This window comes from Natrix helvetica (assembly GCF_964273705.1).
Source record: "Natrix helvetica genome assembly, chromosome: 16".
Lineage (NCBI taxonomy): Eukaryota > Metazoa > Chordata > Lepidosauria > Squamata > Natricidae > Natrix > Natrix helvetica.
Window position 1 is genome coordinate 5472568 of NC_138563.1, and position 25500 is coordinate 5498067.

General features: G+C 46.0%; 1 protein-coding gene across 1 annotated transcript; it reads left to right on the plus strand.

The window, feature by feature from the left end:
• Window positions 1–6303: 6303 nt before the first annotated feature.
• On the plus strand, window positions 6304–20855 carry LOC309399772 (V-set and immunoglobulin domain-containing protein 8-like; the record flags this gene model as incomplete). The annotated part of the gene is given in 8 exon segments (XM_081967878.1): window positions 6304–6444; window positions 6446–6572; window positions 11582–11760; window positions 14326–14527; window positions 15600–15752; window positions 16317–16439; window positions 17046–17289; window positions 20387–20855. Coding segments are annotated over 8 exon segments (1638 nt in total).
• Window positions 20856–25500: the final 4645 nt, after the last annotated feature.

A 25500-nucleotide genomic window follows, 5' to 3' on the forward strand; every position in this document is an offset into this window, starting at 1 on the left:
CATCGGGCGTTTGAGGTCTTTGATCCCAAATGCAGCTAGTCCTCAACTAATGACCGCGGTTGGGGCAGAGGAAGGTTGTTAAACCAATCCTGCAGTTGTTAAGTCAATCAGTAAGCGAACCCGTCTTCCCCCGTTGACTTTGCTCGTCGGAAGCCACAAACAGGAATCACGTCACCTTGGGATGCTACAACCGCCATAAATTCAGGCCGGTCGTAATCACGTGAACATGAGGACACTGGGACGGTCATAAAAATGCGAGGACCGGTCATAAGCTGCTGTTTTCAGCACCTTGATAACTTCTTAGGTAAAGGTTCCCCTTGCACATATGTGCTAGTCGTTCCCGACTCTAGGGGGCGGTGCTCCTCTCCGTTTCAAAGTCGAAGAGCCAGCGCTGTCCGAAGACGTCTCCGTGGTCATGTGGCCGGCATGACTCAACGCCGAAGGTGCACGGAACGCTGTTCCCTTCCCATCAAAGGTGGTCCCTATTTTTCTACTTGCATTTTCTTATATGCTTTTGAACTGCTAGGTTGGCAGAAGCTGGGACAAGTCACAAGAGCTCACTCCGTTACGCAGCGCTAGGGATTCGAACCGCCGAACTGCCGACCTTTCTGATTGACAAGCTCAGTGTCCTAGGCCACTGAGCCACTGCATCCCTTGATAACTTCTTACGGATGCTTAAATGAACGGTTGCAAGCTGAGAACGACTTTTAATAAATGTTTCCTTCAGGTTCTCTTCCTGAGTTTGCTGACTGCATCCTGCCGGACAATTGTAGGCATCCGAGGCAAAGTAGGCACCACGCTAATTTACCGTAGTGGCATTTGCACGGACAGTTGTTTTCCTGTTCCACAGACATCCCGGATCGCTTACCTGGCTACCAATTGTTTATTCATGCTTCCTTCCTCAATTTGCATGGAGGAAGTCGTGCACCTTGAGCCCTGGAATTTGGCCAGATGAGAAACGTGTGCATTTAACATACACGTTACTAGGCTTCTTCTTCTTTTTTTAAAAAGCAAGTTACTAGCCCTCAAGAGAGGAAAAAAAGAATGCAAATATCTGAATGTTCTAAACGGGGGGGGGGGGGGCATTTGACGATGCAGCCAATTCGATCATTTTCCTGCATTCTCCGATCCAGTCGATTTCTGCCTAATCAAGGTCGGTGTCATTTCATAAACACAGCCAAGGAAACGGTGACACCCTGCATTTGTGCCTACCTGTTAGGCAGAGAGAGAGAGAGAGAGAGAAAGAAAAGAAAGAAAAGAAAGAAAAGAAAGAAAAGAAAGAAAAGAAAGAAAGAAAGGAAGAAAGAAAGAAAGAAGGAAAGGAGGAAAGAAAGAAAGAAGAAAGAGAAAGAAAGAAAGAAAGAAAGAAAGAAAGAAAGAAAGAAAGAAAGAAAGAAAGAAAAAAGAAGAGGGAGAGAGAGAGAGAAGGAAAGAAAGGAAAGAAAGAAAGAAAAGAAAGAAAAAGAGGGGGAAGAAAAAAGAAAGAAGAAAGGAAGGAAGGAAGGAAGAAAGAAAGAAAGAAAGAAGAAAGAGAGGGAAAGAAAGAATAAAAAGAGGGAAAGAGAGATAGAAAAAAGAAAGAAGAGAAAGAAAAAAGGAGAGGGAGAGAGAGAGAGAAGGAAAGAAAGAAAGAAAAGAAAGAAAAAAGAGAGGGGGAAGAAAAAAGAAAGGAGGAAGGAAGGAAGAAAGGAAGAAAGAAAGAAAGAAAGAAAGAAGAAAGAAAGAAAGAAGAAAGAAAGAAAGAAAGAAAGAAAGAAAGAAAGAAAGAAAGAAAGAAAGAAAGAGGGAGGGAGGGAGGGTGATGGAGGGCATGCCCTAATTTGCGAGCGGTAGGGCTGGGTAGCTTTGTGCTGGAGGGCCTCTGGGTCGCCCGCCTGCTAAATTTGGCGTGCAGTTTTGTGACATGACGGGGAAGCCTCGGAAAGGAGAAAAAAAAAATTGCTCACGCCTCTCCCCGCTCACCCGACAGCATCCCAAAACGCCGGTTTCCTCTGCTGCTCCATAAATCATAATCTCGATTTGGTTTTTAAAAAAGAGAGGGCGCCGCCCTCTTCGCTCCGGGGTGTTGAGCTAATTGCACGGTGCAGGTGTTATTTCCCCCCTCTTCCTTCCTGATGAGGCTCTTAGAAGGCCGGTGGCATCCGTCCTGGCAAGGCACAAAGCTGAGCGCGCACTGAGGCATCGCCGGCGTGGAACGAGGTACCCGCTGCAGACCCTGGCAAGGCACAAGGGGAGCGGGAGAGAGAGGGGGCTGCAGAAAATCCCTTGGCAAGCAAGAGATGTAGACATCTAGCAAGTCAAGGCGAGCCTTTTGTTTTTTCCCCTGACACTCTACATTTCTGCTTGCAAGGATTTGGATGTTAATTTTGAGCCCAAACAGGCTGGGCTGAAATCATTTAGGCGCAGTCAGTTAAAATTAAAACCAGTGGGAAGACTGGAATTGGCATTTAATCTCGTTGTACGATGTGCAACAATCGTATTTAATGATGGGTGCAAGTAGACCTGCTCCAAACGGGAATCAAATTAATTCTCTGCAATCTAGTTCTTTTAAACAGCAGGGTATGCGTTTGTGCGTGTGTGTGTGTGTGTGTGTGTGTGTGTGTGTGTGTGTGTAAGGAGGCATAGAATAGAAGTATGATTTCGGGCATTTCATATACTGGTGATCCTGAAATTTTATCTGGGTATTCAGCAGGCAGCCTAATTTAATTGAATTAAAATTTCAATTTAAAAAATCGAATGGGATTCAATTTCCAGGTTTATTGGGTTGGTTTATTGGCTGTTTGTTGATTCGATTTGTCGGAAACGGTCCCCGTTGCGGACACAACTTGACAGCTCAAGTGTTTCGGGGTTATGACATAAAGCTTGTATGGTGATTTTCTAATTCTAGGTACCCAGATGTGGATGTACTAATGTTATAAGGAAAAAAACTGGTTTAATTTTTAGTTCTGATTTTTTTCCTCCCCAAGTTTGACGGTTTGGGGATAAATTTTACCCCTCGTGGAAATGTGCCCACCAGGTTACCAAGCATTTCACCAGCCCCGGGCCCGGGGAAGGGGCGGTGGGGTAGCAGTGATTATCCGGGAGGACTTAGAGCCGAGGGAATCCACTGTGCCACAGACGTCCGGATGTGAATCCCTTGTTGTGAAATGGGGCCCTGGGAGGCAGTTGGGCCTGCTGATAGTATACCTGGCTCCCCGCCATACATCAGCGACCCTGCCTGAGCTCCTCGAGCTGATCTCATCGGTGGCGGTTGAGACCCCCAAACTTCTAGTGATGGGGGATTTTAACCTGCCGTCGGTGGGAGAAGCATCAGAGGGGGTTCGGGAGTTCATGGCTTCCATGATAGCCATGGACCTGACTCAAATGATTCAAGGCCCGACACACGAGGGAGGTCACACCTTGGACCTTGTTTTTGTCTCTGGCCAGTGGTTGAGTGATCTGGGAGGAGTGAATTTAACCATCACTCCTCTGTCATGGTCAGATCACTTACTCCTCCGACTTGACTTCCCTGGTGCTACCCCTCGCTGCGGGGAGGCGGAACCGGAAAACACTAGATGGTTCCGCCCCAGGCGCTTGATGGAACCAGACAGGTTCCAGACGGAGCTTGGGCCACCTCCTGCAGCCCTGACCCGCCCTCGGGTAGAGGACCTGGTGGCCGCGTGGAATAATGCGACTACCGGGGCCTTGAACCGGGTGGCGCCTTTGCGGCCTCTCCGGCGGCAACGATCCACCCTGGCTCCTTGGTTTACCGAGGAGCTAAGGGTGATGAAGCGCCGCAAGAGATGCCTAGAGAGTCGTTGGAGATCCTCCCGATCCAAATTTGACCGAACACAGGCACGAGCCCATTTAAGGACGTACCTTGTGGCATTGAGAGCGGCCAAACGTCAATATTGTGCCGCTCTCATTGCATCCGCAGAGAACCGCCCTGCCGCTCTGTTTCGGGTGTCCCGCTCCCTCTTGTTTCAGGGGCCGCGGGAGGCCCCTCTACAGGGTAGGGCAGAGGAGTTTGGGAAATATCTGCAGGATAAAGTCGCTCAAATCCGGAAGGATTGGGTCCCCTTCAGTGGCCCAGTCGAGACGTCCGTGGTGAGTCTTGAGAAACCTTCTTGGGAGGAGTTTGACTTGGTTGTCATCGAGGATTTGTACAGATTGCGTGGACGAATGCGACCTACCACATGTTTACTGGACCCGTGTCCCTCCTGGCTTGTACTGGCATCCTGGGAGGTTACACGCGACCATGCCCGTTATAGTTATTCATTCGTTTTATTCGTTTTATTCATTAGTTTTATTGTAGCTCATTTCCTTTTCGGGAATCAAGGCAGCATAAATAATATGCCTTCCTCCTAAGTTTTTGCTAACAAGACAACCCTGCAAGATAGGCTGGGCTGCTGTGTGAGACAGGGAGAAAGGAAGAGAGGGGGGAGGAATGGAGAGGGAGAAAAAGAGAGGGAGGGAGGGAAAGAGAGAGGGAGGGAGGGTGAGAGAGGGACAGAGCAGGAAAAGAGAGGGAGAGAGGGAAGGAGAGAGGAAAGGAGAGGGAAGGAGAGAGACAGTGGGGGAGAAGGAGAGGCAAAGGGAGGGAGAGAGACAGGGTGGGAGAGAGACAGGGTGGGAGAGACAGAGGGGGCAGAGCGGGAAGGAAAGAGAGAGGGAGAGAGGGAAGGAAAGAGGGAAGGAGAGGGGGAGAGGAAAAGGAAGAGGAAGGGAAGGAGAGGGAAGGAGAGAGACAGTGGGAGAGAAGGAAAGAGAGAGGGAGAGGCAAAGGGAGGGAGAGAGACAGGGTGGGAGAGACAGAGGGGGACAGAGCGGGAAGTAAGAGAGAGGGAAGGGGAGAGGGAGGGATAGAGGGAGGGAGGGAGAGGAAGGGAAGGAGAGGGAAGGAGAGTGACAGTGGGAGAGAAGGAAAGAGAGAGGGAGAGGCAAAGGGAGAAAGAGAGAGAGAGAGGGTGGGAGAGACAGAGGGGGACAGAGCGGGAAGTAAGAGAGGGAGAGAGGGAGGGATGGAGGGAGGGAAAAAGAGAGGGAGAGGAAGGGAAGGAGAAAGACAGTGGGAGAGAAAGAAAGAGAGAGGGAGAGGCAAAGGGAGGGAGAGAGAAAGGGTGGGAGAGACAGAGGGGGACAGAGCGGGAAGGAAGAGAGAGGGAGAGAGAGGGAGGGTGGAAGAAGAAAAGAGAGGGAGAGAGAGAGGGAGTGGGAGAGAGGAGAAGAGAGAGGCAGAGGGAGGAAGGAAGAAGAAAAGAGAGGGAGAGAAATGTGGAGAGGGAGGGGAGGGAGGGAGAGAGACAGAGAGGACAGGCCCAAAATCACCCTGGTTGCAGATTTGCCTTGAAATGCCACTGGTGTGAAATCACAACCTTCCTAAAACCAGCCAGGGCCACTTCATCAACTTAGCCTAAACTTCCGGAATGAAACTACCCTTCCCTCAAAACCTGGACTGTGTGAGCCCAGTTCTCCCTCAACTAGGTGTGGGCCGAGAAACCGGTGTCATTTGCATTTCAATGCAATCTGATTTCATCTCGCATTTTTATCACGGCGGTTCAGCGACGAAAATTATGTTCCCAAACCGGGGCTTGGCGAGACTTGCCACGCCGCCCACTTTTTTTTCCTCCAAAATCGGAGCCACGCCAAGCCTCCGTTCGTTTCAGATCTCGGCAATTGATCGGCTCACGAAAGTAGCGGGCAAAATAGGATCCGTGCAAATCCAGAGATTTGCAAAGTTTGCAAGCACAATGCCCGCCAGACAGTCATGTGAGAAAGCGAGAATTGTCTAAGAAATGAACAAAAAACAGAGATTCTTCCCTTAACCTCGGGGGCTACAAGATGCAGCTCTGGAGCTGCATGTGGCTCTTTCGTCCCTCTGCTGCGGCTCCCTGTTGCTCAAAATATGTGTCACAACCGCCGATGTGCGACACCTGCTGGCACGCAATTTATTGAGCTTTGCAATCCCCCGGTCGGCCAACCATGGTTAAATCCCAGAAAAGAAAAGTTGCAGAAGAAAACAATGTTTAATTCAACTACATTTTAGCCGCTCAGGAAATATTCAGGCCCGGGAAGCGTTTTGTGACTCCCGGTGTTTTTTTTTTCTGTGGGAAGCTCTCTTCGAGTGTTTAAGGTTGCCGACCTTGCCTTAACCGTATTCTTTAAAAACAATGAGAAACTGAAATTGACTGATGGCCGAGGGAACTGACTGGTGGCCAAGGAAATTGACTCACTCACCCAAAGGGAATTGACAGATTCGGTGTTTCCTCTGTGGGAAATCTCGGGGACTGGATTGGCTGTGGGTGGGGAAAAAAAAACATTGGGATGAAAATCTTGCTTAATTGCCGAGGGTGTCTCAGGACATCAAAGGAAGCTGAGGTTGATCTCTCTGGCTTAGTTTTTGCAGTTTGGAGGTGCCTCCCTCATCTGTTCGAAACCAGCTCGCAAGGAACCGAAGTGGGGGAGTAAGAAACGTCGTGGGGCTCCAGGTTTCTGTGCCAAGAACCATACCTGCCTTGGATCCAGCCATCATCTCGTTTTGGGCATGGGAAGCCACAAAGGATGGAGGTTTTTAATCTCCTGCATTCTTTTAGGTAAGACGCACGTTCCGGATTTATGTCTTCGTGGCATGTCTCCATTTCTAGAAGCCAGGGCTTTTCAAAATGCGGCAGCGTTGAGATGGGTGGATGTCAGTTCCCAGAATCGTCTGCCCGGCTTGCTTTAAAGGTGGGTGGGCTTCGGCTCCCAGAATCCCCCAGCCAGCCTGCTTTAAGAGGGGTGGACTTCAACTCCCAGAATCCCCCTTTCCTACTCTACTCTACTCTTATTTCTGTTCTTATTTCTATTCTATTCTATTATTCTATTCTATTCCATTCCATTCTATTGTTATTCTTTCTATTGTTATTGTTATTCCTATTCCTATTCCTGTCCTACTCTACTCTATTCTACTCTTATTTCTTTTCTTTTCTATTCTATTCTATTCTATTCTATTCTTATTCTAATTATCTTGCTAGTTCTTCTTGTTTTCTTGGCAAGAGTCCTTTGTCTTGGCTTTTTCCCAAGCTCTCTTGCAGCTTCCCAAATCTGCCCCCGTTTACCTTCCCCGGGTCGGCCGAGGTTAGCTAGATGTCGCCTCATTTCAACAGCTTGGATTTTGCGATCAGATATTGAAATATTTACCTCCTCACTTTCTCCCCCTCCAAATCTGTCAGAGGTTTATCCTAAATCAAAGCTACCAGGTCTGAGACCATCACCGGCCTCACCGTGTTAAATCTCTTAAAACTACATTTTTAAGAAACATGCAACAGACGAGCTACGATACGTTTGCAACAATCCATTCGGGTGGGTTTTATTCCTCTCCTTTTGTGTGTGTCTGCGTGACATCAAATCCTGCTTTGTTGGAGGCTGCTGCCTCCAAATTTGCATTCCACTCTCCGTGATTTTGTGAAATGGGTCTCGCTTTCTTGCAGACGTTTCATGACCCAGTTATGTAACATCATCAGGGCTAGAAGAGAGTGGGTTAACACTGCTAAGGTTACCTAGTTGGTTCATGAAACATTTGCAAGAAAACAAACAAACTTAGAGAGGACCAAGGACCCCACAGTCCTCCCTCTCCTCCCCCTCCATTGCCGCCTCCTCCTCCTCTTCCTCCTTCTCCTCTCCACAATTCCCACTCCCTTCTAGCACTGATGATGTTACCTAGTTGGGTAATGAAACGTCTGCAAGAAAACAAGGAAGCTCAGAGAGCGCCAAGGACCCCACACGCCTCCCTCTCTTTCCCCTCCATTGCCTCCTCCTCCTCCTCGTCATCATCCTCTTCCTCCTTCTCCCCCTCTCCCCAATCCCCACTCCTCTCTAGCACTGAGAAGTTACGTAGTTGGGTAATGAAACATTTGCAAGAAAAACAAGGCAGTTCAGAGAATCCCAAGAACTCCACAGTCCTTCTCCTCCTCCTCTCCACAAGGACCCCTCCTTTCAATCCTGAGCTAGAAATATTCTATTGCGATACCTAAATAAAGACAGATAAATAAACCACAGAGAACAAGCATAGTCCTCCGTGTACAGCTTCCTAAACCACCACGAAGGAGGAAAATAACTTAATTCCTGTAAACAAAAGCTTCTGAAGGGGATTATACCCTGCCATCATCTTAATTATTAGACACAGCAGAGGAACGAGTTACGGAGCGCGACGGCTAATGACGGTTGCAAGGCTGGCATTATCTTTATCCTTCGCCGAGATCTCTCACTCGCTGAAGCCAGGGATGACTAAGATGAGCAAAACAAAGAGGAGAAGATCCGTCACTCTGACAACCTGAAACCACAATCTCGACAGGCGTGGAGTTTTCTCCCTGGATTTTTAAAAACATTTTTTGGAGCAGCAAGATAATTGGCATACTTGGAATCGGGTTTTCATTTTGCCCGCAAGCCCACAAGCGATTTGGCTTTTAACGGAAAGGCAGGATGAAATAATAATACTCTGCAGGAATAATTGACCGGACCCAGATGGAGTTGAACAATTTGGACAGAAAAACAAGGAAGCTCATGAGAATGAATCACGCTTTGCACCCTAAAAGTGATGTTGACTGATTGTATCTACCAAGAGCAGAGGGTGGTCGAGGACTCCTACAAGTAAAGCAGACTGTGGAAGAAGAAAGACCCAGCTTGAATGATTACATCCAGAAAAAGTGAAGAACCAATGATTAAGGAAGTAAATAAAGGAGGCCTTTTGAAGACAACTAAGTCGAAAGCTGGAATATAAGAAAGAAATAATTTAGAAGTGAGCTGAAAATTGGAAAAGCAAAGCTATGCATGGCCAGTACTTGAAAAGTATCGAAGGCAAAGCTGACCAAAAGCTAACTTGGAACTGGTTAAGATCAGGACTACTGAAAAAAGAAACAGAAGGCTTTATTTTGGCAGCTCAAGAACAAGCCTTAGCCACAAATTACATGAAGGCAAAAATTCAGCATGTTACCACCGATAGCAAACGTCGCCTCTGTAATGAGAAAGATGAGACCGTCAACCATTGGATCAGTGGGTGCAGCAAAATTTCACAAACTGACTACCTACAATGCCATGACCGAGTTGCTAAGATCATTCATTGGGAATTGTGCCAGAAGTTTGGATTTGAGTAGAGCAAAAACCCCTGGGAACATTAAGTTGAGAAGGTTCTAGAGAATGAAAAAGTCAAGATCTTGGGGGACTTCAGAATTCAGACTGACAGGCACTTGGCCTACAACACACCTGACGTAACAATAGTTGAAAAGAAAAAAAAGTTTGGTTCATTGACATTGCAATACCTGGTGATGCGCGAATTGAAGATAAGCAGCAAGAAAAAATCACAAAGTACCGGGACTTGCAAATTGAAGTTGAGCGACTGTGGAAAAAGAAATCATGTGTTGTCCCAATTGTAATTGGAGCCCTTGGAGCAATACCTAAAGGGCTACCTCGCTATTTGGAAATTCTACATTTACCTGACTTGAACGTTCTGACTCTACAAAAAACCACCCTACTCGGAACAACTTATATCCTCCGACGTTACCTTAACAGTTCCTAGGTCCTTGGTTAGGACTCGAGCTGTTGAGCTACCAACCAGCCCCAAAGGCTGTGAATCTCACCAAAGATTAACCAATAATAATCAATAACCAACCTGGCCTCGTTTCAAAAGCCTTGCAGGTATTCAATCAAGATGATATTGACAGTGAGAAGAGCAACATTTTTCTTGAGCAAAAGGGCAAAAAGGAAGGAATATTTTTTGGGTGGGAAAGGGAGACCCTTAAATGCGATGCGTAAACAACCGGCAAAATTTGACTCTTTCCAGATAGAAGAGAGTCTCTCACACACAAACAAACACTGAATAATTTTCTGGAGAACTTTCGGAGATGCCAAGCAAGGGGTTATAAAATAGGTAAGAAGTCAACTGATCATCAATTAAAAGATTGTAAGTGCATATAAAACCCAGGCGTGCTTACGAAAACGAGCAGCTGAAGGGAAAAGATGGAAGACACCAGACTTCCCAATTGCTCCTTGCCCAGAATTGCAGCCACACCGTTTTCGCCATCACTGCTGAATTGTTCAAAGACTCTGGAAACTAATCAAGGAGAAAAGCAACCTAAATCAAAGGAGTAACTTTTGAACAGCGAGAACAATTAACCAGCGGAACAACTTGCCTCTAGAAGTTGTGGGTACTCCATCCCTGGAGGTTTTAAAGAAGAGATCGGATAACCGCTTGTCTGAAATGGGATAGGGTTTCCTGCTTGAGCAGGAGGTTGGACTAGAAGACCTCCAAGGTCCCTTCCAACGATGATGATGGACTTTACAATGTCTGACTTTAATAAATCAGATCTGTACAGTTTCAAATATACCTGGCTGGGGATTGAGTAACCAGTATCTAGCTTTGGCAGCAAAATCAGCAGTTGGTCAGCTGATCAGCGAGAAAAAAAAGGGTCCATCCAATCAGCACGCCATCATGAGGAAGGAATCCGAGAACTTTAAGAGATGTCAAATAATCAGACATGGGAGGGAAAAACAGAAAAGAAAATATTAAATATATAAGTATATATTCAAGAACGAGATATAAAGCGGGGGGGGGGGACATAACTAGGGTAGACTAGCGAAGGTAAGGGAATAAGAAATGATATTAAATTATATCTGGGTTGGTGGAAATACTATCCCAAGGGAGTTTTGAAATATACATCAACAACAATAGAAAAAGAAAGGGAGAGAGGAGGAAAGAATGAAAGGAAGATGGTGGAAAGAAGAAAGAGGTAAGGAGAGGAGGATGGAAAGGAGAGAAAGAGAAGGAGAGGGTAAGAAGGGGAAGAGGAAGAGTAGGAGAAAGGGAAGGGAAGAAGGAAGGGGAAGGAGAGGAGGGAGAAAGAAAGTAGAGAAGGGAGGGAGGGAGAAAAGAAAGGGAAAAGAAGGTGGTGTTACAACAGGAGGAAGGGATGGTAAATAAAGCAACCCAAACTGTATATTATAACCTATTAAATGAAATAATAAATGTATAAGAATGATAAATGTGAAGAAGAATAACAATCGTGAACATATACTTAAAATGAGAGAAAAAAAGAGAATAAAAATAAAAAATTCTTTGAAAAAAAAATCAGGCATGGGCACAGAGGATATCCTGAAACAGAAGGATGAGATGGAATTGGGGGGGAAACCTGCCTGGGAAATTATAGACTGGAAGGCTAACTCAATCCTAGCTTAAGTTGTAGGACGGATAATTAAACTGCTGGCTTGTTTATTATCTTGGAAAGCATGCATTGATTATGAAGAGGTGGGAAGAATATGTCGCTCCGAATATATCACCAGCTTCCGTTTTCCGTCAGTTGTCTTGCTGGTAGATTGGGGGAATTGAGTTGACGTAGTTGATCTTGATTTGATTATCTTGCTTGATAAGATGGAAAGCTGAAATGATAAAGTGTGGGTAGGACAAACTGATCTGGATTAATGTACACGTGGCGGTCCTCTTTTTACAACCATAATCCCAAACTCCGTTACCGCCACAAGTCAAACCGGCAAGGCCAAGTGAAGGCAGCTGTGTTAGGAATGCAACTTTATTCTGGAAGGAATTTCACAGCGTGGTGCCTTCCTTTTCCAGGGGCAGGTCTTGCTGTGAGGATTAACGAAGATGGGCACAAAATCATTTATTTGCCTAAAGGGGAGTCTGTGAAATTGGGGTGCCCCTTTTCTTCAGATCCTGAAGATAACACCCCAGATAATGACTGGGACATTCAGTGGAATCAGGTGAAGCCTGGAGCGCATCCCCAGTACAATCCGGTAAGTCAGATATTTTATCCTTTTTGTGCTTTAATAGATTTTTATTGCTTTTTCCATCTATAACAACTTTCAGTCATCACATTGACTTTGCTGTGTCATCACACATATATGTATATGTGTATATGTGTGTTTGTGTGTTGTATTTGTGCTGATAAATAAAAAAAGGGAGACTAGTATAGATAACAAAGGCAATATTAAAAATATGGTTTTCTGCCTGGATGGTCTCCTGGAGTGAGTCGAAAGACAGACAAAGGGATACGTATTGTGTCACAACCCGTGGTATGCCCAAATATGGGAGGGAATACACTGTTTCCCTTTATAGTCTTATATCGCTTCTATATTTATATACATTCATTTACAGTTCTATACATTTCTCGATTGCTCCTTGGCTAAATTAACTTTATTTCTGTTATACAACCATTTATACCAATTACCCCAAATTTCATAGTATTCAGACTCTTCTTTGTCCTTTAATCTTAATGTTAATGTATCCATTTCGGCTCAATTTAGAATTTTCTGAATCACTAATTCATCTGGGGGAATGGATATTTTAGTTTATTTTAGGCAGTTCGGCGGTTCGAATCCCTAGCGCCGCGTAACGGAGTGAGCTCCCGTGACTTGTCCCAGCTTCTGCCAACCTAGCAGTTCGAAAGCACGTAACAAAATGCAAGTAGGAAAATAGGAGCCACCTTTGGTGGGAAGGGAACAGCGTTCCGTGCACCTTCGGGGTTGAGTCATGCCGGCCACATGACCACGGAGACGTCTTTGGACAGCGCTGGCTCTTCGGCTTTGAAACGGAGATAAGCAGCGCCCCCTAGAGTCAGGAACAACTAGCACGTATCTGCGAGGTGAATCTTTACCTTTACCTTTTTAAATCCAGATGAACAGATGTTACTAGCTTAACATGGTAGCGGTTCACTTAACAGCCGTGGCAAGAAAGATCATAAACCTGGCAAAACCTATTTAACAACGGTCTTGCTTGATGATGAAAATTTTGGAGTTGGCTGCGGTTGTAAATTGAGGACTCCCTGTATAAAATAATCAGAATCATAACCAAACCATCCAGAGCCATTGGGTAGAGCGACGGGAGGCACAATTTAATACATTAAAAAATAAAATACAATTTATGGGCCACGCCAGTCTTTGTCTCTCTAGTTCCAAAAAGAGAAAAATGTCCCACAAGTTTCGAACCGCTCCTGCTCACAGATCAGGAACCGATTCGAAAATATGGTGATTCTCTGGTTTGGGTGGAGATAAGGAAGGGATGGAGGCAAAAGTGCAAACCGTCTGCACACCTGTGTCCTCCTTTTTTTTAAAAAAAAAAAACAGCAGCGATAGGGAAGATAGGAAAATGTGACATCTCCAACTTCCTCTTCTCCTTGGCATCTGGTAATCTGCAATTTCAATTAGATAATTATCATTTCACGGTTTGCGATAAACATGGGTGGACTACGGGCTGTCTCAATCCTGGGGAATTCGTCTGGAAACACCTTAGCAGCTGCTGAAAGTTTAATCAGGCATTACCTGTCGGCCGGAATTTCTTTTTTTTACTCAGGAGGACTAGGAACTTGGTTGTTGCGCGCCTTGGCGCCAAACACATCCAAACCCCGTACACTAGAACAACTAGACACAAGGAAAGTTGTTTCCCCTGCATGCCATCACTCTGCTAAACAACTAATTCCCACAACACTGTCAAGCTATTTATGAAGGCTGTATTACTATTCTCATCCTTCCTATTACCTATGGCTATAACCTTGTTGCTTTTATGTTTATGATTATATTGCTTTATTTAGTTTCCTAGTGGTGGTTTTGATTGCTTGTTTAGTCCCCTAGGACTATCACTAAGTGTTGTGTCTTATGATTCTTAATGAATGTATTTTATTTTTCTTTATGTCCACAGAGAGCATATGCACCGAAGACGAATTCCTTGTGTGTCCAATCACACTTGGCCAATAAAGAATTCTATTCTATTCCATTCCTATTCCATTCTATTCTATTTTCCATTCTCTCTTCAATTTTCCTTCCTTCCTTCCTTCCTTTTCTCTCTTCTCCTTTCCATTCTCTCTTCAATTTTCCTTCCTTCCTTCCTTTTCTCTCTTCTCCTTTCCATTCTCTCATTTTCCTTCCTTCCTTCCTTCCTTCCTTCCTTCCTTCCTTCCTTCCTTCCTTCCTTCCTTCCTTCCTTCCTCTCTGCCATCACTCTGCTAAAAACCTAATTCCCTCAACACTGTCAAACTATTTACTTAAGACTATATTACTATCCTTCTTCCCATCCTTCCTATTACCCATCTCCTTCTCTACGTATGACTATAACCTTGTTGCTTGTATCTTTACAATTTATATTGTTTTATTTAGTTTCCTAGTGTGGTATTGATTGATTATTTAGTATCCTATGCCTGTCACTAAGTGTTGTGTCTTATGATTCTTAATGAATGTATTTCATTTCTCTTTATGTCCACGGAGAGCTTATGCACCGAAGACAAATTCCTTGTGTGTCCAATCACACTTGGCCAATGAAGAATTCTATTCTACTCCATTCTATTTTCTCCTCTGGTTTTTCGCCAGCTCCTGGGTTATCACCACCAACAGGTCATCTACCCGGGACCCCCTGATCTCCAGAAACGAGTGGGGTTCATCTCCTCCAACCCCAGCCTCTACGACGCCTCCATGCAACTCCGGGATCTGCAGATGAGCGATTCCGCCACCTACGAATGTACGGTGAAGAAGACCACGGAAGCAACTCGTAAAGTCACCATCAACGTTCAAGGTAGAGTGGAATGGAACGGAACGGAATGGAATGGAATGGAGGGGAGTAGAGTAGAGCAGAATAAAATAGAATAGAATAGAGAATAGAATAAGAATAGAATAGAACAGAACAGAACAGAGATTGGAATAAATAGAGAACAGAATAGAATGGAACAGAATAGAACAGAATAGAATAGAATAGAAATTGAAATAAATAGAGAAAAGAATAGAACAGAACAGAGTAGAATACAATAGAGAATATGGAATGGAATGAAATAGAATAGAATAGAATAAGAAATAGAAATAATAGAAATAGAAATAGAACAGAACAGAATAGAGATTGGAATAAATAAAGAATAGAATAGAACAGAACAGAGTAGAATAGAATAGAGAATATGGAATGGAATGGAATAGAATAGAATAGAGAATATGGAATGGAATGGAATAGAATAGGAATAGAATGGAAATAGAATAGAAATAGAATAGAGAATATGGAATGGAATGGAATAGAGCTGGAAGGGACCCTGGAGATCTTCTAGTCCAGCCCCCTGCTCAAGCAGAAGAACCTAGACTATCTCTGACAGATGGCTATCCAATCTCTTCTTAAAAACCTCCAGTGATGAAGCACCCACAAATTCTTGTGTCAAGCTGTTCCACTGGTTAATTGTCCTCACTGTCAGGAAGTTTCTCCTTCATTCCAGGTTTCTTCTCTCTTTAATTAGTTTCCACCCGTCGTTTCTTGTCCTGCCTTCTGGTGCTTTGGAGAATAACTTTGACCCCTTTTTTCTTTGTGGCAGCCCCACAAATACTGGAATATGGCTATCATGTCACCCCCTAATCCTTCTTTTTTCCCCCCCGTGAAACCGTGGAAATTCTGGCCATAAGTCGAGCACCTCGCTTTTTCAGCTGGAAAGAGAATGGGGTGTTTGGCAGCGAATCCGTATCGATACACATTTCAATATCCATCCAAATAATTTTTAGAGTTTAGAATTAGGCAGCCAAAGGCAAATGCCTTGTGGAGGGGCAACAGCCATATTTAAAAATTAAGGGTGGGGGGAAAATACTGATTTATTTTCTCTGCTTGACCTATCCAGAAAAACCAGCCCAACCTCGTTGCTGGATCATTGGCGAGATCGCGTACGGGGAAGATATCACTCTCCGTTGCTTCGCTTCCATGGGGTCTCCGCCGCTCAGTTACCACTGGTCCATGTCTGGTGGCAGTCAGCAAGATTGGATGCCCTCAGGAAGTGAGTGTGCCAGCCTTCCTGCAGCTGCACCTTGGGCTGGTTGGAAAGAGAAGGAGAAATAGGCTGGGAAGATAGACATCAGCCAGCTTATGGCACTCCTTGCCACTAGATAGAATGAAGACCACAGCTGGAATACTGCATTCAGTTTTGGTCGCCACATTACCAAAAAGATGTCAAAGATGAATCTAGGATAGGGTTTCTTAACCTTGGAAGCTTTAGGATGGGTGGGCTTCAACTCCCAGAATCCCCCAGCCAGCATGCTTTAAAATGGGTGGACTTCAGCTCTCAGAATCCCCCAGCCAGCATGCTTTAAGATGGGTGGGCTTCAACTCCCAGAATCCCTCAGTCAGCATGCTTTAAGGAGTATGGATTTCAACTCTCAGAATCCCCCAGCCAGCATGCTTTAAGATGGGTGGGCTTCCTCTCCCAGAATCCCCCAGCCAGCACGGCCATTCTGTGCATGGATGGAAATCTATCTGTACATGCTCAGGAGCTGTACTTTAATGCCATTTCAACCTCTTGGTTCCTGCAGCCCCGTAACTCTTGTGCCTCTCTCTCGTTCAGGTATGGTTCCAGGGGATCTCCAGATCCGGGATCTGTGTGACGACCACGTGGGGACGTACGAATGCAGCGTAGGCAACAACGTCGGCATAGCTTATTGTTCGGTGGAAATTCAGTTCGGAGGAGGTAAGGCCAAGCCGGGATGCAGAAAACCGTCAGACGCGAAATGTTTCCCACCCTGGAGATTGGAAGCACGACTGCTCAAAAGTGCCTCCCTTTGCAACCATTCGCTTAGTGACGGTTCGAAGTCACGACGCAGCAGCCCTGAAAAATAGCGACTGAGCGCTGCTTTTCACACATCCGCAGCATCCCTCCCCCCCTGTGGTCACGTGATCAGAATTTGAAAAGCTGGGCAAACTGCCTCGCATTTATGACGGTCGCAGTGTCCCGAGGTCCCGTGTTCCCCGTTTGTAACCTCCCCCAACCCCCAATCCCGACGAGCCAAGTCAATAGGGGAAGCCTGGTCGGAGTAACGAATGCAGGATTCACTTAACGACGGCAGGGATTCGCTTGGCAACCGTGTCCAAAAGATTGCAAAAGGCGGTGGAGTGTTTAAAGGCACTTAACAATAGCTTTGCTTAGGCATGGAAATTCAGGGCTCTGTTGTGGTCGTAAGTCGAGGACTTTTAACTCCCAGAATTCCCCAGCCAGCTTTTATATAGCTAAAGTCCCCCCCCCCCCACATCATTTTGTAGCTGAAGAACAATGTTGCACCGCTTTCCTTTGCCGCAGGTTGGAGCAGAGGCTGGATCATCGCGGGCTCGATCATCATCGCGCTGCTGACCATGGCGCTGATCATCGGAGGCGTGATCTGGTGCTGCTGGTGCTGCTGGGGCAAAGGCGGAGGCTGCTGTGGGGAGCAATGTCCCAGCTGCTACTGCGGGAAGGACTATTGCTGGGACTGTTGCTGCAACTTCGGCTCGGAGAGCCCCGAGAAGCATCAGCAGTACTCCCAGACCAAGGCCAGCGACATCTGGTGAGCCCCCCCTGGCCCCCGGGGAGTGGGGGGGGTGCATGGGGGCAGCCCAAGAGCCCCCGGGGGTCGGCAGAGATCTCGTCTTCTAGTCTACACTGGACCGAAAGTTCTCTTCCAAAGGTCCAGAGCTTCCTTCCTTCTCTTTCTCCCTTCCTTCCTTCTCTTTCTTTCATTCCTTCCCTCCTTCCTTCTCTTTCTTTCATTCCTTCCCTCCTTTCTTCTCTTTCTCTCCTTCCTTCCTTCTCTTTCTTTCATTCCTTCCCTCCCTCCTTCTCTTTCTCTCCTTCCTCCCTACTCTTTCTTTCCTTCCTTCTCTCCTTCACTTTCTTTCATTCCTTTCCTCTTCCCTTTCTCTCATTCCTTCCTCCTTCTTTCCTTTGTTTTCTTCCTTTTTCCTTCCTTCCCTCCCTTTCTCTCATTCCTTCCTTCCTTGCTTCCCTTTCTCTCATTCCTTCCTCCTTCTTTCCTTTGTTTTTTTCATTTTTCCTTCCTTCCTTCACTTCTTTCCTCTTCCTTCCTTCCTTTCCTCCCCTTCATTTCCTCTTCCTTCCCAATTCCTTCCTCCTCCTTCCTTCCCTCCTTCTCTTTCTTTCATTCCTTCCCCCTTCCTTCCCTTTCTCTCATTCCTTCCTTGCTTCCCTTTCTCTTATTCCTCCCTCCTCCTTTCCTTTGCTTTTTTCCTTCCTTCCCTCTTTCCTCCCCCTTCATTTCCTCTTTCTTCCCAATTCCTTCCTCCTCCTCCTCCCTTCCTTCTTTTTCCTTCCTTCTTCCCTCTCCCACTCATTTCTTCACTTCTCCTTCCTTCCCAGTTCTTCCCTTCCTTCCTTCCCCTTCCTCTCTCCATTTTTTCTCCTTTCCACCAACCCCATTCCCTTTGGGAAGTGCTACTTCGGAGCTCACTTTCTGGGTGCAATGCCAACAATGGGAACTGTAGTCCTCTCTCGGGAGGGGGCCAGGCTGAATGTCACACACACACACACACACACCGGTGTGAGCTGCAGCCTCATACCAGTCTTAACAAAGCACAAAACCTCCACGGAGAGAGACCCAACCTTGTCTGCATTAAACAAACAAACTCATTCAGATCCCAAGCCAAGAAATCTTTTTAAGGACCCACTAAGATAAAGGGACTCAGTGGCTCAGACGCTGAGCTTGTCAATCAGAAAAGTTGGCAGTTCCGCGGTTCGAATCCCCAGAGCTGCGTAACAGAGTGAGCTCCTGTCAATTGTCCCAGCTGTCCCATCAGTTCGAAAGCACGTAAAAACGCAAGTAGAAAAATAGGAGCCACCTTTGGTGGGAAGGGAACAGCGTTCCGTGCGCCTTCGGCATCGAGTCATGCCGGCCACATGACCACGGAGACGTCTTCGGACAGCGCTGGCTCTTCGGCTTTGAAACGGAGAGGAGCACCGCCCCCTAGAGTCAGGAACGACTAGCACAGATGTTCGAGGGGAACTTTTACCTTTATCTTATTTCCACAACTTGCCCATCTTGGACAAAACATACTTTTTTCCTGCTTTTTAACCCCAGACTCCCGATTTATTTTGTTAGGGAGAACAACTTCCCAAGCCATAAAGGGAGGGAGAAATATTACAGTCCCGGGGAGAAATGAACAGCGGTGAATAATATGAATTATCCGGGGAGACTATTCCTTCAAATTAAGGATGTAGACATCCAGGGTGATTGGTGCAAAAGGAATGAGGGATGCAGATGCACAAAAAACCTAACAAGGAGAAGGTAAAATAAACAGGCGAATAATAAAAAGCCATTAACTTGATGTGGCCCTCGGGCTCGGAAGAGCAGAAGGCATATTCTTAAATCGTGATTCGTGTTTCACACGGATCCCCCCCCCCCAAGCTCTTGCAGACTCCAGAAAGGCAGCCATTAGCGGAATTAAATTTCCTTCTTCGGAGAGGACATAATGAGCACCTGACAAGATGCGCCGGTTAATTTATTTCCGCGGTGATGGATATTATCATCACTGCACAAATTGCGCGGGTTGGAATTCGGGGGAAACCACCTTTCCCCCGACGGGAGCATCGCGGCATTTAAAGTTGCATCACTTCCAGCACCAGAAGGCAACAGAGGAGGTTGCAAAGGTGAGGATGAAGGATCTGGGGAACTCACTGCCCCATGAGGTGGGGAAAGGTAGCCCGCCTGGAACAGCGGCTAGGTGGAATCCGAATTCGGTCCAATCTTAGGCTGACTCAGGCTGACTTGGTGAGTTCAATTTATGCCCTGACTTCTATTTTTAAGAACAAAAAAAAAAAAATTGGTCCCAGCGCCTCTTTTCTCCCTGAGGTTAGGAGAGGGGAGGGGAGGGAAAGAAAGAACGCTCCTCTTGCAGCTCCTTTCTCCTTCTCGACTGATCGTTCCTCCTTTTTCTGTAGCTTTGCTCTCCCTGGGATGACGGTGAGACTTTCACTTCCTGGAATAATGACAGGCCTTTCTTTCCCTGAATTGATCCTTTTTCTCCCCTGGTTTGACCATTGGTCCTTCCCCTTCCTGGAATAACCGTGGGCCTTCCTCCTCCTGGATCGTCCAGGGTCCTTTCCTTCCCTGGGATGACCATCTTCCTTTCGCTTCATCAATCGATGGTTTTTCTCCCTAGATCGTCCAGGGTCCTTTCCTTCCCTGGACTGACCATCTTCCTTTCCCTCCCCTCCCTGGGATGACCATCTTCCTTTCCCTCCCCTCCCTGGGATGACCATCTTCCTTTTGCTTCATCAATCGATGGTTTTTCTCCCTGGTTTGACCAAGGTCCTTTCCTTCCCTGGGATGACCATCTTCCTTTCCCTCCCCTCCCTGGGATGACCATCTTCCTTTCCCTCCCCTCCCTGGGATGACCATCTTCCTTTTGCTTCATCAATCGATGGTTTTTCTCCCTGGTTTGACCAAGGTCCTTTCCCTCCCTGGACTGACCATCTTCCTTTGCCCTCCCCTCCCTGGGATGACCGTGTTCCTTTCGCTTCCTGGAGTAACCGTGGGCTCTCCTCTTCCTGGACCGTCCACGGTCCTCCTTTCCCTCCCTCGACTGACCGTGCGCCCCTTTCTCTGCCCCTTTCTCTCCCTGGACTGACCACGCTCCTCCCCGCTCCAGTGTGGATGCTGACGCCCCCCCCAGCCGACCCTGCAGCCAGGCCATCAGTCGGGCCAGCAGCCTCCACTCCTTGCTGGGTTATCAAACGAAGGGCGTCTCGTACACTCAAGGCCGCAAGTACACCCCTCCCATCGTCCAGGTCAAGATGAGCTCTCCTCCGGACAGCGACGTCAGCGTGGTCCTGCCTCTCGAAATCCCTTCGCCCCCCGATTCGGATCAAGGGGAGATCTCCGAGCCCTACTATCCCCCCAAAGGGAGCACCATGTACCCTGATTCCGACCCCTGCTGCGACCAGATCAAAGTCGATAACGTCAAAGGCTCGCGGTCCCAAATCTACTGCGAGCCCCATAACTACACCTCGGCTTGCTCGGACCCCACCGGCCTTCGCTGGAAGGACGGAAACAGCCGGCAGTATAAGAGTGCGGTGCTTATGATGCGGTCTTCCAGCAGGGATGGTCTTTTGATTTGAGCCGAAGATGGAGGAAGGGCTGGATTAGTGGGGGGGTGGGAGAGAGGGGGAAGGCGAGCCACGAAGACCACCTGTTCTTCTCCCTCCAGACCTCTCCCCCCCACGAACCAAGAGGCAGGCCAACCCTTTGCTCTTTAGGGGTGATGGATGGGGATTTTTCACGCCAAAAGGCGGTAGATTTTGGCCTGCCAATCCCAGAATCCTTAAACGTCACCCTAATTTTCCCATTTATTTACCGACTCGTATGCTCCCCTACGAATGAGCCAACCTGCTAAGAAGAGAAGAATCTTCTGGGCAGTCTTGGCAATATTAGAATCAAATAACAGGGTCAGGAGTGACCTTGGAGGTCATCTAGTCCAACCCCTTGCTCAAGCAGGAGACTCTGATCGGTTGCAGTCTTCTTCCAGATTCCCAGATCTGTTTTGATCCAGTGCGATATGGGGGGGGGGATCAAAACAAGTTTGCAACCTTTAAACGATAACCTTTAAACGTTATCCCCGCTGCACAGTAGCCGCGAGTCGGGGGGAAAAAAACGGGAGTGATGTTTAAAGGATGGAGGGCAAATAAAACGTGAAAATAAAACCAGCGTGACTTTATCCAAAATAAGCCTGCGTTAAATATGACTTAATCCAAGCAAAGGTGTGTGGACAGATCATTCATGCCTGCTTGGCACCCCCCTAAGGAGCGAATGTTTTCATTTTGCCGCTAGAAAAAGCTAGAAAAATTGCATTTTATTTGCTTTTTAAACCGAAAGGCCTGGAGCGCAACTTGCATTTTTCCTCGTAAAAGAGCTACGATGTCTTGTTGGCAAATTCGGAGCGAGGAAAATCCTGTTTGCCCCAAGGCAACCCACAAGCATTCAAGAGAAGATTTAAGCATGTGTTACGCCCCATGCACCGTTTTTGAGATCAAGATTCGGCTGCCTCTCTTAGCAACATTATTTTTTTAAGAAAAAAAGAAAAAGACTTTTCGTAAAAACAGTAGCGGGCGTGGAGGGAAAAAAAAACAAAAAGCCAGCATTATTCCTTCAACTGCAAAACCCAGCATGGCAGTCAAAAGAATCTTATCTTTAAAATGTTTTTATACTGCAATGCAAAATAGGCTTATTCAATAAGCTCTATCCAAAAGTAGATGGCTGGATTGCAAACTTTTCTCAAATCGGGTCATAAAAAAGGGGGAAATCCCCAGAATGGATCAAGTTTAAAAAATAAAAATAAAAACCTCTAGAAAGTACTGCTACTTTTATTTTTCCTTTTAAAAAGCTTCTGGTGAAATTAACTGTTTGAAAAACCCAAAATTACCATAGGTTATTTTAACTTTATACCTGCCTGCATGGTTTCCCTCCCCCCCCGCTCTCAATTTTCCCACAATTTCAGGGTTCACTTTTTTAGAGGCGAGTGTGAATCCATCACCTCTTGCAAAAGCAGAGTTGGGGGTACAACCTGCCCCTAGAGCAAAATTCATTTGTCTATATACTCACCCAAACTGGTTTTTATTTAAGTAGCTGCCTCTGGAAACGGGGGGCGGGGGGGGGGATTGCCTCCTAATCGATCAAAAATTCGTTTGATGGCTAGAAAGATCCAACGATGCGTTGATGCCATGTGGTTTCTTCCTATTCTGAAAAACATGGAGCAGCCCAAAATGATCCTAGTGGTTGCAAAATTCGTCCAATCTATCTGGAAATTCCTGGATTTGCACTCGTGATGGAGAAGGAGAAGAATTAGTGGCACATATATCTATATATTCAGAACCCAATGGACCAAATGAGTTATCTGGCTTAGATAATCCGCCAGCTGCAATTTTGTTGTGAGATTTGTCGTAAAGAAACTCCAAAAAAAATAAAAGAATGAGCAATTTACATATAGAATAACAAAGTTGGAAGGGACCTTAGAGGTCTTCTAGTCCAACCCCCTGCTTAGGCAGGAAATATACCGGTACAAATAAGGAATTGCTTCTAATTCATCCATTTACATGTGCAACTTTATTTTTTTTTATTATTATTATTATTTCTTTTCTTTTCTTTCTGTTTTTTAAGATACTGTACAGGGATTGCAAAATCTGTACTGAGACAGAACACGTATGCCGCCAATCCTCCGCGGTGCGATCTTGTGTCTGTTTTTTAAAAAAATAAGAATACTTTTTTTTTGTTATCTGGAAGTCTAGCAAATTGGGATTTGAATGACTTTAGCATCGGCCTGCTGTCTGTCTGGGTTCGTGTGTGTTTTTAACAAAAAAACAATTGTGCAGTCTCTAAAATACTCTTAAGATGTAGTTACCTTTGTTTGTAGACTTTTACGAGTAAGAGGGCCTTTTTTCCTAAAATGTGGTGCGTCCTTCGGGATTGATCCGTGTCAATAAATCACCTGCTTTCACTGATCGATGTTGTATTTGGAGTATTTGTTTTATGTTCCCTTTTTAATGCTCCACTTCCAATCTGATGTCAGAAATAAAGAGAAGAGGTGTAATTATGTGAGAGATCTATCATTCTTTGGGCATGACAGCAACCTTGAAAAAAATTCACTTAACAACCATGTGACTAACTTAGCAACTCAAGTGACTTAGCAACTGGGGAAGCAAGATTGTAAAATGAGGCCAAGCTCACTAAACAGCTGCCTTGCTCAGCTGCAGAAACTTTGGGATCCTTGAGGGTCATAAATCGAGGGTTTTAGGAATTTTAATCTTGATCAAATAAGCCAACTTTGTATTCCTTCCCTTGGCTGGAGTTCATATAGTTCTTATCTAGGTCTTCGGTGCAAACAGCTGATTTTGTGTTGCAAATTGTCATCCAAGGAATTAGGCCAAAGCATCTGCTTTGGCCTGCTTCCTAGCATCTGAAGGTGTGTGGGGAGCAACTCCTGTTGTTGGCGGGTTGTGGGTAAAAACACACCGAAACTGATGTGGTTAGTAGTCACAGGAGGCCAGACTTTTCCACGTTATCGAAAGATCTGCTGAAGTTGCTAGTTTCTCTTTTTGGTTTTCAATCACTGTGGCCAGCAACTTTTCCAACAACTCCTGTGAAGCATTTTCTCACCCAATACAGGTTGTCTTCCACTTACAACCATTCGTTTAGTGACTGTTCCAAGTTACAATAGGTAGTCCTCGACTTACCACCACAATTGAGCCCAACAGTTCCTTTGTTAAGTGAGGCATTTGTTAAGTGAGTTCTGCCCCGTTTTATGACCTTTCTTGACACAGTTGTTAAGCGAACCACGGCAGTTGTTCAGTTCAAAACATGGTTGTTAAATGAATCTGGCTTCCCCCAATGACTTCGCTTGTCGGAAGGTCGCAAAAGGAGAATCACGTGACCCCAGGACACTGCGACCGTCATAAATATGAACCACCTGCCAAGCCTCTGAATTTTGATCACGTGATCACAACTGTCATAACTCTGAAAAACGGTCGTAACTGCAAAAAATGGTCAGAAGTCACCTTTTTCAGTGCCGTCGTAACTTTGAACGGTCACTAAACTGAACTGTTGTAAGTTGAGGGCTACCTGTACTGAAGAAAGTAACTTACGGCCGGTTTTCAGACTTATGACCATTGCAAGATCCCATCTGATCAAAATGCAGGCGTTTGGGCATGTTTAGTGACCATTCAAACGGACTGAAAAAAAGGGACTTAGGACAGTTTATTCACACTTATGACCATGTCGGCATCCCCGTGGTCATGTGATCAAAATTCAGATGCTTGGAGACCGACTCGTATTTATGACGGTCGCAGTGTCCCGGGGTCATGCGATCCTCTTTTGCGACCTTCTGACAAGCCAAGTCAATGGGGAAGCCAGATTCACTTAATGGCCGCGTGACTAACAACTGCAGGGATTCCCTCCCGGCAAGAAAAGTCATGACCCGTGTGTGTGAGTGTCGAAACTCATCTGACAATTGTCTCATTTAGCAATGAGAAGTTTGCGGCTCAGTTCTGGTCGTAAGTCGAGGATTATCCTTATTTGATTGTGGGGTTTGATTAATATAATCTCCCAGGTGGGAAAGTCCATCTTTTCTCCGTCGCCTTGACCACCCAAGAAACTTAGATGGTTTCTTCAAAGTGTAAAAACCCAAAGGTAAAAATTATCCTCGCACATCTGTGCCAGTCGTTCCCGACTCTAGGGGGACGGTACTCACCGAAGCCGAAGAGCCAAGCGCTGTCCGAAGACGTCTCCGTGGTCATGTGGCCGGCATGACTCAATGCCGAAGGCGCACGGAACGCTGTTCCCTTCCCACCAAAGGTGGTTCCTGTTTTTCTACTTGCATTTTTCTTTTACCTGCTTTCGAACTGCTAGGTTGGCAGAATCTGAGACAAGGAACGGGAGCTCACTCCCTTACACGGTGCTAGGGATTCGAACCGCCCAATTGCCAATCTTTCTGAACGACAAGCTCAGCATCTTAGCCCCTGAGTCACCATGTCCCATAAATCCACCACCATAAATCCTGCTGCGTCTCTTAAACGTGGCCTAATCCGAACGTGGAACAAACGTTGTTTATTTGTCTGGTGACAAAACGAGAAAATCTCTTTGGACGTCTTGCAATTCAGGTTTATATCAATCAAAAAATGGGTCAGATCTATTTTGAGAACTCAGCCGTTAAATTTTGGGAGTTTCTCTTTGCAGGCCAGCTCATTAGTTGAGCATTTCCTGGGGGAAATAAAA